The 19,205-nt window shown below is 39.4% G+C and overlaps 1 protein-coding gene across 4 annotated transcripts in view; it reads right to left on the bottom strand.

Moving 5' to 3' along the window:
- SF3B1 (splicing factor 3b subunit 1) overlaps window positions 1–17,126 on the bottom strand; it is a 56,252-nt gene extending 39,126 nt beyond the window's left edge. For all 4 annotated transcript variants that reach the window (XR_011164855.1, XR_011164856.1, XM_069070151.1 and 1 more), the window contains exon 1: window positions 16,986–17,126. Coding sequence is in view for 2 of the 4 variants with exons in the window: in XM_069070151.1 (XP_068926252.1) it covers window positions 16,986–17,013 (28 nt within the window). In the remaining 2 variants the exon portion in view is untranslated. The remainder of the gene's footprint in view (window positions 1–16,985) is intronic.
- Between the last annotated feature and the right edge of the window lie 2,079 nt (window positions 17,127–19,205).

Below are 19,205 nucleotides of genomic sequence, written 5' to 3'. Positions count from 1 at the left end.
GGAGGTGCTCTTTTTTTTTTGTGTCTCTGATTGATGTTGGTTTTGTTTTTTTTTTGTGTGATTAGGTGGTGGTGTTTTGTGGTTTTTTTTTTTTTTTGGGTGGGGGGGTGGGGGGGGGGGGGGGGGGGGGGGTGGAGGTAGGGGAAGATTGACCCTTTGATTTGCCAATGCTTCTATCCAGCCTCTCCCCCTTCTTACTTAAAGGGGTGAAGAATAAGGAGAATTCATATGAGAGAGTGAGGTAGTATTAAAGATGTAGAAACAAAATTTGAATAAAATTGAGGTAGTATTAAAGATGTAGAAACAAAATTTGAATAAAAGAAAAGCGGAGGAATTTGTGGTAAGCAAAGGAATTCTGTTTCCACAGGATTAAAGCCCCTCTCAGCTTTGAATGATAGCAGAAAGTAAATCAGAAGTGACTGGCTCTAATCAGAGAGCAGAACCAGGTTTCTGATCAGGTAAAAGGTCAGAAGCTTGTATGTATGCTTACTGAGCTGTTTGTGGGGACATGAAGTGGGAGATTCAGAAGGTTTCATCTAGCCAATGGAGAGCAAGGGGGAGGGGGATTGGAATGGGGAACAACATAAAAAGCACTGCACTTGTCTGGGCAAATGCGCTCTCCATTCAGAGGGACCCCATTCACTAGAAAGTAGAATAACTGGTTAAAATAAAATGAGAACTTTCCTAGCTTCACAATGAGTATTTTTTGTTGTTTAGAGTGAGAATGTTTTCTCATAACAGGTTTTGGTTTTGCCAAAAATTTACCCACTCCTTCCTATTCAGCCTATAGAAAAGTCCACATAATGAATATTCTTTTGAATGTTTCACTCAACCAACAAATTATTTCTTCAAAATATGTGCAAGGCACTGTGACAAAGAAAATATTTAAGAAAATGTTCATAATTTATTCAGCCACTGCTTTCAATTACCTACAAAACAATTTCCCAAATATGTTCTTATTGCATTTGTTCTCATGTTCAACATGTAGAGTACCATATCATCACATGACAGCTGCTGTACTTTGAGAACAAACTGTCCAGCACAATTCTGAACAACATGCATTTGTTTCTGGAAACAATGATTTTTCATAACAAAAAACTACATTCTAAACCTTATTTACATCTACTTTCTGACTTGCTCTAGTGAGAAATCAGAATTCAAGAGACAGAGAGGGTTGGACTAGACAGTGACATTATTTATACATGCAAAGATTAAGAACAATGACTTTACTGCTCCACTTGTTCAAAGGGGGAAAATTAGAACAACTACCTCAGAAGCATAAGATTGATGAAAATGGCAATTTCTGGAGGACAGTAACGCTATTCCTATGAACTATTCATAAAGTAGTGAAGTGGTCCAACTATCCTGGAAAGTCAATTTGGAACTATAACCACAAAGTCATTAACTTTGTAGAACCTATAACTAAGCATTATCACTAAGGAGGCTTACACCTCAAAAGGACCTTGAAGCACAAAACCCTTTCTAACTATCTCTTGTGTGTTGTCTTCTCCCATTAGAACGTAACCTCCTTGAGGGGAGGAAATGCCTTACTTTTTGCTTGTCTTTAGAATTCCCAATGCAGGAGTATTTAATGCTTTCTGATTAGCTGTCAGAATAAAATTTTTAATATGAAACTGAAAATAATTTGCATTTTAAACTCCTGAGCAGCAGCTCTCCTATTAAAATAAGCATTTCCACCTTTCCCCATCTTCTTCTCCTTCAGGTTTTTGAGATCTTTCATTTCAGATAAGGGAGTCCCTCCAAGACAGCTCTCAAAAAAAAAAAATAGCCAGTAGTCAAGAAGTACATTTTTTAAGATGCTAATTCAGCAATCCAGTTTTGCAAAAAGAACATGCCTATCTTCTTGCCGAACTTTTCCCTCAACTGATCCTTTCACTCAATAGTAGTGGAGTCACCCAAGTCAAAACTTCAAATTCAGTAGAAGAGGTGCATAGGACTAGAAATAAGCAAATTTCAGCACATTTTTTTCAGTAAAGGAAAAAAAGTAGATACTTCAAACTACAGAACAATGATCCTGACTTAAAATTTTTGGCAAAATTCTAGAATATATTATTATGGTCACAGCTTATTAGAACAAGGAAGAGAACACTGAAAGTCTTAATGGACTCATCAAAACAAGTCAAAAATAAATTATTTCCATTGTAGGTCAGGAAAATAACATAGATACTCTGTACCTAGATTCTGCCCAGGAATTTAAGTGTATTTTGACACACCCCCAGAGATAATAATTAATAACATATTTACATGATTCTTTTTAAGTTAGCAAAGTGTTCTACAAACCTAACTTACAGCTCATTAACAACTCTATTAAGAAGATACTATAGGTTATTATCATCCTGATCTTACTGATGAGGAAACTGATTGAAGGAGTTTAAGCAACTTGCCCCTCTGGTCACACAGCTGATTAACTGTCAGGTGGGCTTCAAATTCTTATCTTCCTGATTCCAAGTCCAGTAGCCTATGTACTTCCGATATCAAAATACTTCTACATAGAGAAATCTGGGCTATATGACAGGCCAGTTAGATGTATTCCAAACTTATTTAAACAGTCAGACCCAAAAAGTCGTTCAGAATAGCTGGGGACTTTTTAATGGAGTGCTCCAAGGATCTGTCCTTGGTCTTATTATCTTGCATATTTTTTTTTTGCATATCTCTATTAATGACTTCACATGCTCATAGGCCTAGAACCATTAAGTGAACTTTAAATTCATCTAGTCCACCTCCCAGCATTTCATAGATGAACAAATTGAGACCTAGAGAGTTTAAATGACATTCACATGAAGGTCATACAGGTACTAAGCAAAAAGGGATTGAAACCCAGGTTCTCTGACTCCAAATCCAGGAATATCAAATTAGCGAAATCAAATGAGTAGGCATTCAAAAGTGGAAAGAAAATAAAAAGAACATTAAACTACTATAAAGAATTAGAGTCACAAAACTAAAGATAAACAAGATGGGTGAAAATATAAGCATCAAAATTAACAAGAAATTGATAACCTAAAAATGTGATTTCAGGGAGAGAAATGAGACAAGTCACCAATGAACTCCAATGAGGGGAGGGGTAAAGTCAATGAATGAATGAACAGTGATTATGAACATTATAATAGAAGTGATACTATCAAATTTACCTGAAAATTTCAATGATTTATCAATACACACAAATACTTTAGAGACTTGTTAATCTTCACATGTGTTCCTAACACAAAGTGTAACAGCATGTTAGTGGCACAAGAGACATGTAAGCATTTACATGTGATATACTGGTTCTCTCTTGACATACACTAATAGTATCCCTACAAATAGGGAACTATAATGGAACAAAATCAAGTCCAATGATGATTCTTCATTAAGGAGGGGCAGGAGGGAAACTCCATAATTAGACAAGTTTATCAGTAAGTTCAATCAGAAACTTAAACAAAAATCCTTATGCTAGATAAACTGCTTTTAAAGAGAAAGGTAACCTATACAATAAATACTAAACATTGTTCTCAAAAAAAAAAAAAGGTAATGTTCTATCAAGCTTTATGATACAGAGTCCTGATTCCTAAGCCATAGAGGGGATAAAGCAAAGAAAGAGCAAGGGAATAGTACCAATAAATATTAATATAAAAATAAATTAAATACTAGCAAAGAAATTATATTATATCCAAAAATTATTCATTAAGACCAACTTAGAATTATAACATGAATGCAAAAATGACTCATTAGGATCATTAGCATCATAAAAAATATGATTAAATTTAAATTATGCCCAAAAAGCTATAAAATTGTGCACTCTGACTTCAGTGATGCAAGAAAATGGAGAAGGTCCGATATGTACAAAAATATTTATAGCAGCTCTTTTAGTGGTGGCAAAGAATTGGAAATTGAAGGGATGACCATCAATTGGGGAATAGCTGAACAAATTGTGGTAGATGGCAGGGATGGAAAACTACTATTCAATAATTTTCCCAGAAATAAAGAACTATAAAATTGAGATAGTCAATTAAATAAAAGTGATACTATCAAATTTACCTGAAGATTTTAATGGTTTATCAATACATGTGAATACTTTAGAGACTTGTTAATTTTCATATCTGCATTCCTAACACAAAGTGTAACAGCATATTTGTGACACAAGAGACATGTAAGCATTTACATGTGATATACTGGTTCTCTTTTGGCATGCACTGACAGCATCCCTATAAATAAAAGAATTATAATGGAACAGTATCATTGTTCTTCATTAAAATCTTTCACCAACTAGACTACAAAGAAACTTCACCTCTATTTATTTTACTATTATTTTTTTTGCTTTTTGGAGGGCAACTGGGGTTAAGTGACTTGCCCAAGGTCACACGGCTAGTTTTTGTGTTGAGTGTCTGAGGCTGCACTTGAACTCAGGTCCTCCTAACTCCAGGGCCGCTGCTCTATTCACTGCACCACTTAGCCACTCCTCCTCTATTTATTTTAAAGGTGATTTCCCCTGCTGGATTTATTTTATCCAGCCTGAATAAGGGTAGTGACTTAATATAAAGAGCCTTAGAAATTTTATTCTATGTTTAAATAATGGTCCACCAAGCATAGTACTGTCTGTGCAAGTAATATAAAGGAACATTTTTACAGGAAATCTTGTTAGGTTTAAAAAAAAAAAAGCCTTAAAAAGCCTGTCTATTTTCCCTTAAAAAACAAAATCAAAACCTCTCTGGAATCTATCCGGTCATTTTCTAAAATAAGCATTTCCTTTCATGGCATTGCACTATCTAAAAGTCAAGTCAACAAATATTGTCTAAGTGTCCCCTATGTTCCAGGCACTAGGGATACAAAAAATGCCCCCCCCCAAAATATGCCAGTCCCTGCTCTCAAGGAGCTCACATTCTTAAGGGGGTAACAACATGAAAATGACTACATACAACAAGATATAGATAAATAGAAAGATATATTGGAGCTAATCTCAGAGGGAAGACTTCTTACAGAAGATGGGACTTCAGCTGAAACTTGAGGGAAGTCAGGAATCAAAGATGAGGAGCCAGAGCATTCCAAGCATGAGGGAAAACCAGTGAAAACACAAGGAGTTGGGAGACATTATCTTGACAGAAGAACAGCAAAAAAGCCTGTGTCTTTGGATCCTAGAGTACATGGAGGGGAAGTAAAGTATATGAAGACTAGGTAAAAAGAAGTCAAGTTATAAAGGGCTTTTAAAACCAAATGTAGAAAGTTCTTCCTTGATGTATCCTATTAAGCAAAATTCAACTTTCCATAAGGAATTTTGAAAGAAATTCACATTCCAAAAAACTACCCATGTCAATTTTACAGTACTATGCTCTCTCTTAGCTCCTACCCCTTGGTTCAGCACTCTAGCCTTTCACCCCTCCCACACTCCTGGGGATCACCAAAAGACAGCATAAAAAAAATTTTTTTAAATATTCCAAATGGAAGCAGAACAGACCCACTGAGCAGGCACCTCCATCTGGGACTCAGTTTCAGACCTCCCAGCACTGTGATCCCCTTCCCTGTGACCCTCCCTTCGCTACATTCTTTTCTGCAAGAGATAACTTTTATCCTTTGATCTTGGAAGCCTGCGCAGAGACCTTCCAGAAGAATACTGCCTTCCCTCTTTAGATTATAAACTCTTTGTGGAGAGGGAATGGCATATCATAGGCATTTAATGCTTCCTAAATTGAACTGAATTACTGCAAGGGTCCAATGTGAGGTGACAAAGGTGCACCATTGTGGTGACAGCATCCAAGAGAAGGGAACTTATATGACAGCTTTTGGAAAAGTAGAATCAACAAGACTTGGCAACAGATTGGATAAGATTGTCAAGCAGGTAATAGAGAGTAAATGAAGAATGCGCAAAGACTGAGGAGGAACAGTCAGACTAGAACCAGAATAGAGAAGTGTAGTGAAAACCCAGAGAGGAAAAAGAATACAGAAAAGGGCGACTATGTCAAAGGCTACAGAGAGGTCAAGAAGGATGAAGATTGAGAGACATCACAGATAATTTTGTAGAGAGTAGTTTCAGTTGCATGAAATTGGAAGGAAGCCAGGCTGCAGAAGGTTTAAAAGAGAGAGGGAATGGAGGAACTAAGCATAGATTTTCTTAAGGAGTTTATTAGTCAGTTTCAGCAAAGCAGGATGACTAAGTAGTAAAGTGGACAGAATGCTGGGCTTGGAGTCAGGATGACTCCAAGTTCAAATACTACCTGTGCAATCCTGAGCAAGTTACTTAACCTTTGTGTGCCTCAGTTTTGTCATCTGTGAAGCAAACATCTACCTGCTAGAGTTGTTGTGAAGATCAAACGAGAAAAATAAAGACTTTAGCAGAGTGATGTTGCTCAGTCCTTCAGTCATGTCTGACTGTGACCCCATGGATCATACTGTCTATGGGGTTTTCAAGAAAATGATACTAGAATGGTTTGCCATTTGCTTTTCCAATGGATTAAGTCAAACAGGTTAAGTGACTTGCCCAGTGTCACAGCTAGTAATTACTTGAGGCTGGATCTGAGCTCAGGTCTTCCTAACTCCAGGTCCAATACTCTATCCACTGTGCCATCTAGCTGCTCCAACTGGGGAAAAGTGCTACACAAATGTTAGCAATTATTGTTAGCTATTGAGATATATAGGATAGAGGACAAGTTGGATCAAGTGGGGTTTTTTTAAGTATGGGAGAGACATGGGTACTGTTTGTAGGCTACAGAGAAGAAACCAGTAAAAAGGGAGAGGCTAAAGATTAGTGAAAGTGAGGATGACAGAGGTGGTAATCTGCTGGAGAAGACAGATGGAATGGGGTCATCTCTTCATGCGAGAAAGGGGTGAAGATAGTGAGGGAAGGCATAAGAGTGATAAGATAGAGAAAAAAGAGGGAACTCTAGTAAGAGTCTTCCATTTTTTCGGTGGAGCATTTAGGCAAGGTCCTCAGCTGACAATGTGATCCAGAGGGAGTTATGGGGGGGGCTTTAGGAAGAATGAAGAAGTGAACAGATAAAAGGGTTTGTCTTGCTGTGGTGAAAATGATATACCAAGTCTGATAACTTGCCCTTGAATTGGATTTGAGTGACTAGAGCTTTGCCTTTTAGGGTTAATGGACCCTATCAACAGAATTTCAAGATTTTCTCTAGCTCCATGCAGTAGCACATAAATAGGAGCACATACTTCAGAAGGTAGGAATAATTCAAGGCTTAACCTTGGCAGGGCAGAAGCAGTGATAGGATAAGAAGGAAAGGGAAAAGTAGAAGATAATGTGAAGTTGAATTGGCTAACCAAGGGTGAGGTAGGGAGGCAGGGAAGAGAGTATATAGCCAGTGTAGGAGCAATGGCCTGGGAAAGAACTGAGGAGTAAAGACAGTCACTGAAGTTTAAGGTGGAGATAAAAAAGTCAGTTAACCAAAGGAAAAGATGTCACAACTTCTCAGTGGCTCAGGCTACTTACTACCTAATATTAATAATTAGCAATCCTAGAGTGCTTTAAGATCTGCAAAGTGCTTTATATGTTAACTCATTTGATTCTCACAACACCCTATAAGGAAGATGTTATTATTATCCCAATTTTACTATGGCACAGAGAAATCTCCTCATTGGAAAGTTCCCCAGACCCATAAAATAACTGGCCCCATTTAAAAAAAAATGACTATATTAAATATTAAAATACTAAAAAAGTCAACTTCTGAGTAGCCTGTTTCCCAAAACAATACAACAAGCATTTAAGTGCTTGCTATGTGCAAGGCACCATGGTAGAGTCTGGGAATACTAAGACAAACCTAAAATAGCCCCTGATGCTCTCAAAAAGATTACCTTATGCTGGACTTGACTTGAGATACAGCAAATGTTTCAAAATTCAACAGCACAAACTAAAAAGAATCTCTCTAGATATTAAAAACAAATTTCCAATAAACTACAGAATTGAACTTTATTCAGTTGAAATACCCTAAAGGCACCTTCCATCCCATCCCATTTTAGAAACAGCACAAAAGGAAGTGTTCTGTAACTGAGAACATTTTTTCCTAAAAGTTATGCCCCCAAGCTTCAAGACAGTTGTGCTTGTTGTCAGTGACTTTCCTCCCTCAACTCTTTTTTTTTTTCATTACTTGAAAACTGAAAAATCAATCTGGCCTTAGCAAATGTTTAACTTGATGATCACTTCCAACGCTAGAAGTCTAACACACCTGTTTCTCAAATATTACTCATTCTCTAAATTAAGCACCTTCTTTCCTGTCTCACTTTTTCCTCTTCTCATTCCCTTTTCTCCTCTTCTCTCCTTTCTATGTCATAGCCCTGCCAAAGAAACATACAGATACCAATGAATCCCACTAGCACCTCTTCCTCCTCCACGTTTTAGCAGAGAGGCTACCACTGTTTTTTGTCATGGATCCCTTTGACAGGATGGTGAAGCCTATCAACTGCATTTCAAAATGTTTTAAAAATCATAAAATAAAATATGTAGGATTGTATAGAAAATCACTTATATTCAAAGTTATCAAAATATTTTTAAATTATATGGCCCAGATTAAGAACCCCTATTTTACAGAATCCTCAAAAGAAAATTCTTCACAAATGAACATATTTGATGATGTAGAGAGTTGCATTGTGCAGGAGTTAACAAAAGATATAGGTGGCACAGTGAGTAGAGCACTGGCCCTTGGAGTCAGTAGGACCTGAGATCAAATCCAGCCTCAGATACTTAACACTTAAAAGCCATGTGACCTTGGGCAAGTCACTTAACCCCAATTGCCCTGCTTTCCCCCCTCTAAAAAAATTTTCCATGTGGAAGGGACTCTTTTTTTGCATTTTCCAACTCCTCTTAAAAACCATGCCCTTTCAAATCAATTAAGCAACAAGCATTTATTACTACTACCACTGTGTGTTGTGTGCTTGGCAGTACCTTCCAGATAAGGAAAGACAAGGAGAAAGGAGACAAAATGTCATGTGTAAAGGAACAGCAAGGACAGTCTGCTATACTATAGTGTTTTAAGGAGAGTTATATATAACAAGAATGGAAAGGTAGGCTGGAGCCAGAGGTCTTAAATGTCAAACAGAGGAGTTTGTATTTGATCTCAGAAGTAAGAGGCAGTCACTGGAGTTTATCAAGTTTATGGGTCAGACTTCAGCTTTTAGGACTATCACTTTATGAAAGACATTGGGGAGAGAATGGATTTAGGACAGGCCACTGAACCAATTTCAACAGTTCAGGCATCACTCACCATCCCACTCATATTTAATTAACATGCCTTAAAGCCTTCTCTTCCCGGGGCGGCCAGGTAGCACAGCGAGTAAGAGCACCGGCTCCAGTGTTGAGAAGACCTGGAGATCGAATCCCGGGCTCAGACACTTAGCACCCACCCAGAAACTCCTGGCCGTGTAACCTTGAGCAAGTTACTTAACCCCAATTGCTTAGGGGCGGCCAGGTGGCTCAGCGAGTAAGAGTAAGAGCACCGGTTCCAGTGTTGGGACGACCTGGAGATCGAATCCCCGGCTCACACTCAGCACCACACCCAGAAATAACTGGCCGTGTAACCTTGAGCAAGTTACTTAACCCCAATTGCTTAAAAAAAAATAAATAAATAAATAAAGCCTTCTCTTCCAACATGGCATTGTTAGGAGCTGGAACTACAAAGATGAGCTTTGACATAGTCCTTGCCCTTAGGAAGTTTATAGTCTAATTCAAGGAATAAGATGTATTCACAAACAAGGATACAAGGAAAATGCAATGAGGTAAAGGAGATGTCCAGATAAAGAGTCATAAGAAATCTAAAGGGGGGGAGGGGAAAGAGATTACTTTCAGGTTGATGGGACGCTTCATAACAAATGTGATAGCTGAGGGCTTGACCAGGAAGAGAAGAATTTCAATAGGCAGAGATGTGGAAGAAGAGTACTCCAGAAATGAGAATTTTCTTTGGAGGAGGAATAGAACAGTACAGGGTAACAGCTGATTGTTATATAGCCCTTTAAAACCTGCAAAGCTCTTTATATACATCATCACAGCTCAGCTTCACAACAACCCTGAGAGGTTAGTACTACAGGCATTGTCTCTTATTTCACAAGTGAAGAAAAAGAGGCTCAGAGAGGTTAAGTCACTTAACCATGGCCACACAGCTAGTAAAAGTGACAGGAGCAAGATTTCAAACCAGTCCTCCTGTACCCAAGTCTAACACTCAATACATTCTGTCATGCTACCTCACCAATGATAATATTTTTTTTTTGCTTTTTTGGAGGGGGAAGGCAGGGCAATTGGGGGTTAAGTGACTTGCCCAAGGTGACATGGCTAGCAAGTGTTAAGTGTCTGAGGCCGCATTTGAACTCGGGTCCTCCTGACTCCAGGGACAGTGCTCTCTATTCGCTGCGCCACCTAGCCAGCCCAATGCTAATTATTTTTATACAGCACTTTTAAGTTTGTAAAAATGCTTTTACATATATTCTTATTTGAATATATTCTTATTTTTAAAGGCTGCGAAGCAGAAACTAGAAGTTCATTTCAGGGGTGGAAATCCTATGTGTAAAAGGGACATCTGGGGAACAATTAAACACCAGGCTGAGTTGTACTTTATCTTAAAAGTAATTCAGAGCTACTGAAGGTTTCTTTATCAGACTTGTATAAAAGGAAGCTCATTTTGGCAGCAGCTTGATGGATAGAATGGAGTGGAAAAAACAGGAGCAAGACTAGTTAAGAAACTGCAACAGGTCTGATGAAGGCCTTAACTAGCATAAGGCCAGTAGAAATGAAAAGAAAGAAACCGGGAGGAGAATTTTCAGAGGTGGGAATCAACAAAATTTGGCAAATGACTGGAATTAGGGCAACTAAATAGCACAATGGATAGAATGCAGGGCCTGGAGTCAGGAAGACCTGAGTTCAAATGGGGTCTCAGACACTTACTAGCTGTGTGACCCTATAGAAGTCATTTAACACTGTTTGCCTCAATTTTCTAATCTGTCAAATGAGCTGCAGAAGGAAATGGCAAACCACTCTAGTATCTTTGCCAAGAAAATTCCACCGGCATCACAAATAGTCAGACATGAATGAATACAACTAAACAACAACAAAATACAATTATAAAGTTAGAAGACTGGGAGAATGGTGGCATCATCCAGAGGTAAGGATACTAGGAAAGCAGGATTATTTTAGAGAAGGGATGAGTTCAGTTTTGGACATTTTAAGTTTTGAGGTGCCAGTGGGACATGCAGATCTCCAGGAGGCAACTAGTTACAGGAGCTAGTCCCCTGCAGAGGGGATACTTGAAGCCAGAGAACTGAATATTGCTGAGAGATTAGAGAGAAGAAGTGGCTTGACGGCAAAAACCTTTAGGGAAGCTTGTGGATAAGGAGCAAGCAAAGGCAGGGGGTAGAAATATTTTATTGATAACTTGCTATCAAATTTTATTTGTGGTTAAATATACGGTCTTTTTTTTCCTACAGGATTAACAAGAGAAAAATTTTTAACAGCTGAGCATGCTGTTAATAAAAAATTTATTTTTTAATTATATTATATAGCTTTCAGCCTAGAAGGAAAATTTTAAGTCAAAAAGTTATCTCTTATAAGAAAAAAAAAATGGAAGACCATTTTGCTATTATTCCACTGGATTCACACACAGGAAGCTGAGTCACTGGTTGGTATACTACGGTATGTGGGTACCTAACAGGACAGAGAAGGATACCTCTTGTATAGGGAAGCACAGAGAGAACAAACATCGATATTCTTAGCTCTTCATTTGTGACTCAAATATCCTTAAATAAGTTGGCTCCAAATACATTGATAAATGTTACAGTCTCCTAATCCAGTGAGAAATCAAAAACATAAAGTGCTGTTAATCACAAGTAATTGTGAGAAGTGCTATGTTACCTCCAGTAATGAGTGGAAGCAGGAATAGAATTACAGATTTAGAATTGGAAGGAACCTTAGAGACGTTCTAAGGAGTAAGTCAACCAATACACAGAACTGAAGAGATTTGCACAAAGTCATACAAATAACAAGGCCGGACTTTGAATCTCAACTCTATTAATCTCAGTTTATCACTCTTTTCACTTTAGTATGGTAGAAGGGTACAGAATATAAAACTATACATTTCCAAATCCTCGAACTAATCTTCATTGTATTACTTTGGTTTCACTGTCAAAAATTCCTAGAAAATCTAGAACATTCAAATTACAGCACAAAAAAAACCCCCAAAAACCTAAGTATAAAAGATTTTTAAATGATCCACTAGTTGTGCAATTTTGCTGACATACTCTAGAGTGATCCATATTTAGTTATGAGAATCATAGAAGGTAAGGTCATGTACATTAAATCTTTACATACAGGGGCAGCCAGGTAGCACAGTGAGTAAGACCACTAGCCCCAGTGTAGCAATGACCTGGAGATCGAATGCGGGCTCAGATACTTAGCACCACACCCCTTGAGCAAATTACTTAACCCCAATTGCTTAAAAAAAAAAATCTTTACATACACAAATATACTGTGTGGATCTACTCAACAACAAATGCTTTTTGATAAAGATGATAAAGGCAGCATGGTGGAATAGAATATTGGTCTTCGAGTCAATCAATAAACATTTATTGCCTTTAGTATGTGTCAGGCATTGTATTAAGCCCTGGGGGAGACAATGAAAGGCAAAACAGGGTCTCTGCCCTCAAGATGCCCACATTTAATAGAGGAGGCCAACGTGTATAACTAAGCACCATATATAAACATATATATGTATACACACAGTGTAAATGGAAGATAATTCTCAAAAATAAGACAGCCTTAGGGAAGAATTAGGAAAGGCCTTTTGCAAGAAGGTAGGATTTGAGTTGGGTCTTGAAGGAAGACAGGAATTGGAGGTGAGAAAGGAGGAAAGCATTCTCAGCCTAGGAGACTCAGTGAAAAAGGCAGGGAGTTAGGAGATGCAATGCCACATGTGAAGAACAACAGGTCAGCGTCACTGGATCCTACAGTACCTGAAGGAAAGGAAAGTCTAAGAACAATGGAAGGTACAGGAAGGGGCCATGTTAGAAAGGGCTTTAAAATCAAAGAGGATTTTATATTTGATCCTGGAGGTACTAAGTAACCACTGGATTTTACCAAGTGGGATGTATATGTAAGAGAGGAGAAAAGGGAGGGAAGGGAAGAGGAGAAAAGAGGAGGAGTTTGGACTGAAATGAATAAAGAATTGAGGCAGGCCAAGTTAGAACACCACTGTAGTAGTACAGACATGAAGGAGATATGGAATGAGGCAGAAGTTGTACGAATGCATGTAAGGAGACAATAGAAGATGTTATTTAAGTAAAATCAACAGGACTTGGCAACAGATTGGATATGAGGAGTGAACTTAAATGAGGAACTGAGAATGACATGTAGGTCACCTGGGGTGCTGGCAGGAAAATGGAGCTCCTGACAGTAATAAGAAAGTCGGTGAGAGGGGGAGCTTCTGCTTTAGAGGTGTTGAGGCTGAAATGCCCTAAAGGCAACTGGAGATACAGGACTGAAGCTCTGAAGATAGACTAGGGCTATATTTTTACATGTGGGAATCGATGGCATGGAGATGATAACTGAACCCAAGAGAGCTGATAAGATCACTACTAAAGTTATTATAGAGAAGGGATTCTTAACCTGGGGTCCAGTCAGATAAATTTCAGAAGATCCCTGACTTGGACAAGAAAAAAAGTTTCCCATGTAATCCTATAAGGTCCATAGATTTCACTAGACTGCCAATGGAGTTATGACACAAAGAATTTCTGGTATGGAGGGAGAAAAGAAGAGGACCCAAAAGAGGGCCTTGGGGGTACCCACAGTTAATGGGAATGACTTGAATAAAGATCCAGTAAGGGACACTGAGGAATCATTCAAATAGCAGAACAAGAGAAACTACCCAGAAAGAAGTGCTGAACAGTGTGAAATACTTCAGTTACAGACGGAGAAGGATTGAGAAAAGGTCTTTCAAATTTGGCAGGAGATTATCTTTGACTTTGAATCAAGCAGTTTCAGCTGAATGATGAGGCTGAAAGACAGACTGCAGAGGGTTTAGAAAGAAAAGTGAGAGAAGTAGAAGAACCCATTATACATGACCTCATGGAATTTATCCATGAAGAGGATAATAACAGGATAACAGCAAGAAGGTATGGTAAGATCAAGTAGGGGTTTTTAAAGGATGGGAGAGACACGGTCCTTTTTGAAGACAGCAGGAAAAGAGCAAGTAGAGAAGAGAAAGATTGAATATTAGGCAGTGGAGATAATAATATAGAGGCAATCTTCTGGGAAGGTAGGAGGTCAGGAGCTCTTGACCTTTTTTGTGTCAAATCTTTGGACCCATTCTCAGAATGTTTTTTAAAATTCGTAAGTGATCAGTAAAGAAAAACCGATAGCCACTTATTTATGAGAGCATGCTCATACCTGCTCATACACGAGCACTGTGCTAAGTGCTGGGGATAAAAAGAAAGGCAACTAAACATAAAGAGAAAATAAGTCCTTTCCCCGCCCAGTTTATGGACTGACTCTGAAACCTGCGTGTGAATGCAGGCCCTCGCAAGAAGGGCCGCCTCTTCTTCTAAGACGGGGAAGAAGGAGATGGGGGGAGAAACATGGGAGTGATGTAAGAATTCACAAGACGAGGGAGCTCTCAGAAAATGGCCTCAATTACTCTGGTGAAGAGGTGAGGTCAAAGGGTGAGAGAAGGGGGATGAGGTGCCATGGAAGGTTTGAGGAGGGATGAAAAGGTTTAGAATGATTAGGGAGGTAAAAAAGGATTACTCGGCTGCCGTGAGGAGTCAGTTCCAATTATGTAACATAAATTAACTTCAATAAAAGTGATGCACTCAGATGGTGGGAATAATCCAAGGCTGAGTGTGGCAAGGTGTGATCAGTGGTAGGGAAAGGGAAAAAGAGTTTTCAATGCCATAGAGCAAAATTAGTTCTCCAAGGAGTTAAGATAGGGAAGAGAGGAAAGTATAGTCAGGACTGGGGTGATGGCCTGCTAAAAAACTGAAAGGTAGAGGGCCTAAAAGTTACAGTAAGAATAAATAAAGCAAGGTTAGGGGTCATGAGGCATAAGAAAAATGGAATGATGAAATTTATTAGATAAAATAATTTCAGAGTTCATGAATACGGTTGTGGTTAATGGCAAAGGGTATGACCATCTCTGCATGAGGCTAAGCAGACTGGAGGAATAGATCATGTCACTGAATAAACCAAAAAACTAGAGTTAATGTAGCATAATGATGGAAAGTGACACCAAAGACCAATAAAGGTATGTCAGTGGGGGAAGGGATGTAGTTAGGGAGAAGCCAGTAATTATAAGTAAAAAATAAGCTAAACTGACATGTCTTCAACATAAAAGTATACAGTCTTTTCACACACTCAAACCTGATTAGGAATTTATTAGGCAATATAATCTCTGAACACTAATACCACAAAAAGCAAAAGGCCATTTTTGATAACCCTAGTAATATGGGGGCAGTCAAGTTACTCAAGCTGATCATGAAAATCCACTCATAAAAACTACTTTAAATAATGGTTTCAATATCCTACCCACCAGCGTTTACAGGAGCTGTGAAAACTTAGCAAAACTGACTGCTCTTAATTCAATTTCTTTGTCCACGGCTACCTTAAACATCTTAATAAGGAAAAACATTTTTAAACCGCAAAGCATAAAAAATAGGGACAAGACCAAACCATTCCACATCATTAAGAATCAAGGTTATTTTTAAGTTTTCTAAAACAGTTGACTTTTGGGGATCTTATTATTACCCAATGAATTAGCAACCCCTTCCAGGTCTGTGTCATCTACAAATTTAATGCAAATTAGTGTTCTTTTATTCATTCTTCTAACAAGCAATCATTACTTGAAGTGCCTGAAAAAGCCTCCTAACATGACCTCTGGTTACTAATATTCAAGAAACAAAGAAGCAACAACAGTTTTCACCAACAAGACAAACACCACCAATTTAGGTTTTTAAACAGTATGGAAGACAAGACTACATACGGTTTTTAAAAAGTATATAGCTACAAGTTTTAATTGCCCACCTTCGGATTCTCAGGCTTAACATTCTTTGGAAGTCTCTTGTGACTACTAAAATTGGAAAACTAAAAATGGGGCCCCACATTCAAGTCAAGTCAAGAAACATTTGCTAAGAGCTTACTACGTGCCAGTCACTGTACTAAGTGCTGGGTATACAAAGAAATTACACTTCCCTGGTCAGAAAATGAGGGAGTGGGAGGATGGTTAGTAAATTAACTACCAATTTGCTAACACAACCCGACCCACGTTAAAATAATTTTTAAAATAAAAAACAAATATCTAAACTTCTTATATTAATGAAACTGTTGAGGTTTAAGGTTTAGGGGTGATCGAGACCTCCCTTCTCCCCTTCACTCATGTCAAATAGCATCTTTTATAAATTAAAGCGAATAACGGGGGAGGGGTAGATTAGGAAACATAAGAATGTTTCCAAATAGTTTCACCCAGACAAATCTAAATACTAAACTGGATTAGTATTAAAAAGCAGATGAGTTAAAAACGCTGAGTACCCCGCATGTTGCTACACAGAAGCCAAGGAGTAACGGGCCTTGGGAGTCTCACTGCGGTGCCACGAATGAAAACACCATATTTGAGTCCCTCCCAGTCTCGTCGGAGGCATAATAACACCATTCCTGGGGGTAGAGAAGAGCAACGCATGTGTCCTTTTCCCCGCACCCAAGTCCGGCCATTTCACGACCCCTTTCTCGGGGGCTTTATCCTGTGGGCTCCGAAGAAACCCATCGGGCCCACAGGGAAAGCGAAGGAGAAGCGTCGCCCCTAAGCACAAAACAAAGCGCTGTCGGGGGAGGGGGCGGGCGGGTGGGACGCCATTACATTGTACTGCGGCCTGCGCCGCCGCCCAATCGACCCCGAACCCCGCCGGAGCTGGCTCGGCTCCTAGACCCCAAAGACGAAAAAAACAAAAGAACGAGGGGGAAATGGAACCGCAGGAACCTGAGAGAAGAGGTAATCGAGCAACTACAGGGAAACATTCCTTACCTTCGTGAGTTTTGGCGATCTTCGCCATTTTGTCCACTCGAACACACAGACGGAACTGGTACGTCCAAGAACTTCCGCTCGTGGCCGCCACCACCGAGAAAAATAGCGGGGGAGGGGAGGCGACGCTTCTGCGCACGCGCCAAAGTGGAGTGCGCGCAAATGAGTATCACGTGACAGAGGAACCACTAAGATGGAGCGGCCCGGTGCATTGTGGGTGTGGGAGGTGCACGGAACCCTGAGGTCAGCCCTGGGTGGGCCTTCGAAGTGAATAAAGTCAACTGTAATGTAACATCCTAGTGGGTAGAAAGGCTCTTCTGCGGAAGAATGGTCGGCTATTTCGCATTATGTAATCAGAGACCCGGAAAAGACCTTTAGAGGTCGTCTAGTGAATCCCTCTGCTCCCAATAATAAGGCAGCTCTTCTGCATAATTCTCTCGCAATCCCATGGTATCTGTTCCCTTTTAAGCAGTATGTAGAAAAGAAGCTTCCAAGTCTTAACTCTTGAATTTAGTGCAGTGCTTAACTCAGGAGAGGCAATAAGCTATGGTGCACTATGGTGCAAAGACTGCTTATTTTGGTCCTAGGAAGACTGAGTGCAAAACCTACCTCTGACCTACTGCTTGGGCTTCAGGTTCTGTTTTTTGTTCATTGAGAAGTGTGAACTCCATAAACTTGAAGATCCATCCAAGTTCTAAATCTATGATCCTACTTTATTAAAGCAATATAACCTCTAAGTGCCCTAAAGCAACCCATTAGGATACTACAGTTTCTGATCTACAACCTCAAGCTTTTAGGAAGTCTTAAACTCAGGCTTTCCACTACAATTTAAAAATTTAGAAAGAAAACACTGTATCCAACTCCTTATATCCTGTGGTCCTAATACCTAAACTGGGGAGATAAAGCAAAAAGAACTATATATAATCCAGTATCACTAGTGAATATTGATATAAAAAATTTTAAAGTAAAATCCTAACAAAAAGGTGATCAAGAAATGAAAAAAAAAATTATCCAATAGTCCCAGAACTGCCCTAAACAGATCTGAGGGGAACAAAGTACAGTAAGACTTTAATTTCCTTATTCCTGGAAGGTATACCTCAATGCAGTCCAGGCACATTGCCTCTTTTGGCTGCAATATTTTGGCTGCTGTTTTGTATTGAGCTTGTAGTCTTGTGAGGGATAATTTGCAGTGGTTTCCCCATTCTGAAAAATCAAATCTAGCATGGCTTCAGCATCCACTAGGCCTAAGTTTAGAAGTCACCTAACCTTACAGGAATCTGGGATTTAGAGCAATGGAGATCCTCCCCAGTGCCACCTCAGCACAAGATAGCCACATAAGGATAAAACTGCCTTCCAGCCCTTTCATCGGACGCCCACATGTTTCTGTGTCCTTTGTCTCCATTTCCGTGCTTAGGTTGTGGGCTGGCCTCCCTACCAATAAGAGTGAAGGCCAGTTGGGGGGGGTTGGGTTTCTGCATTAAAAGGTTATATATCATGGGCTTGCTTCTACCTGTTGTTCTCTCCCTGGCAGATGCCATTTGAGCGACAGGGGCAGAGGGTCTTTCTCATGAGAAATAATAAATAAACTTTTCTCTACTTTCCTAAGCAATCTCCGAACTCCTTTACTGTGCTGTTGCACACAGTCCGCTACTATAATTCTCAGATATTTCCCCCAAAATATCTGCTTTGTGATTCTCCTACCTTGTACTTACGTAGTTGCCGTTTTTTTGTACTCAAGTATAAGACTTTACATTTATCCCTATCAGATTTCACATTATCAGATTAAATACATGTGATAGTAATGGAATATAAAGATCCCCCTGTATTGGCTCGGTTTTCAAACTGATTGTGTTAAAACCCAGAGTTTGTTAATCCCACCTGTGGGATGGACTTGTTGATGTGAAAAGAGAGTCCTGAACTGGGAGGAGCTGGTGATGTAGATTTGGAGAGACAAGAGAGAGGCAGAAGAACTTTTTGGAAGCAGCACCTTTGGAGGCAGAGAATGACTGAGAGGGTTGCTGAGGGTCACTTTGAATTGCCCTGGACTTTTGAGACCTGCCCCTGGAGCTGCCAAGGACTGAGGAGACATGGCTGTTTTGCTGGTACTTTGTCTGTCTGTTTTGATGTTGTTTTTCCAGATCTGTCCACTGGTGAAAGACAGTCCTGTTGTTGAAGAAGTCCTAGAACCTGGCTGTTGGCTAAGAGCTCCTGAGACTGTCCTGA

The sequence above is a fragment of the Petaurus breviceps genome, unplaced genomic scaffold (genome assembly GCF_028583685.1).
Source record: "Petaurus breviceps papuanus isolate PSGF00001 unplaced genomic scaffold, PetGlider_PUasm1.0 90804, whole genome shotgun sequence".
Taxonomy (NCBI): Eukaryota; Metazoa; Chordata; class Mammalia; order Diprotodontia; family Petauridae; genus Petaurus; species Petaurus breviceps.
This window is presented reverse-complemented; position numbering and strand designations above follow the sequence as displayed.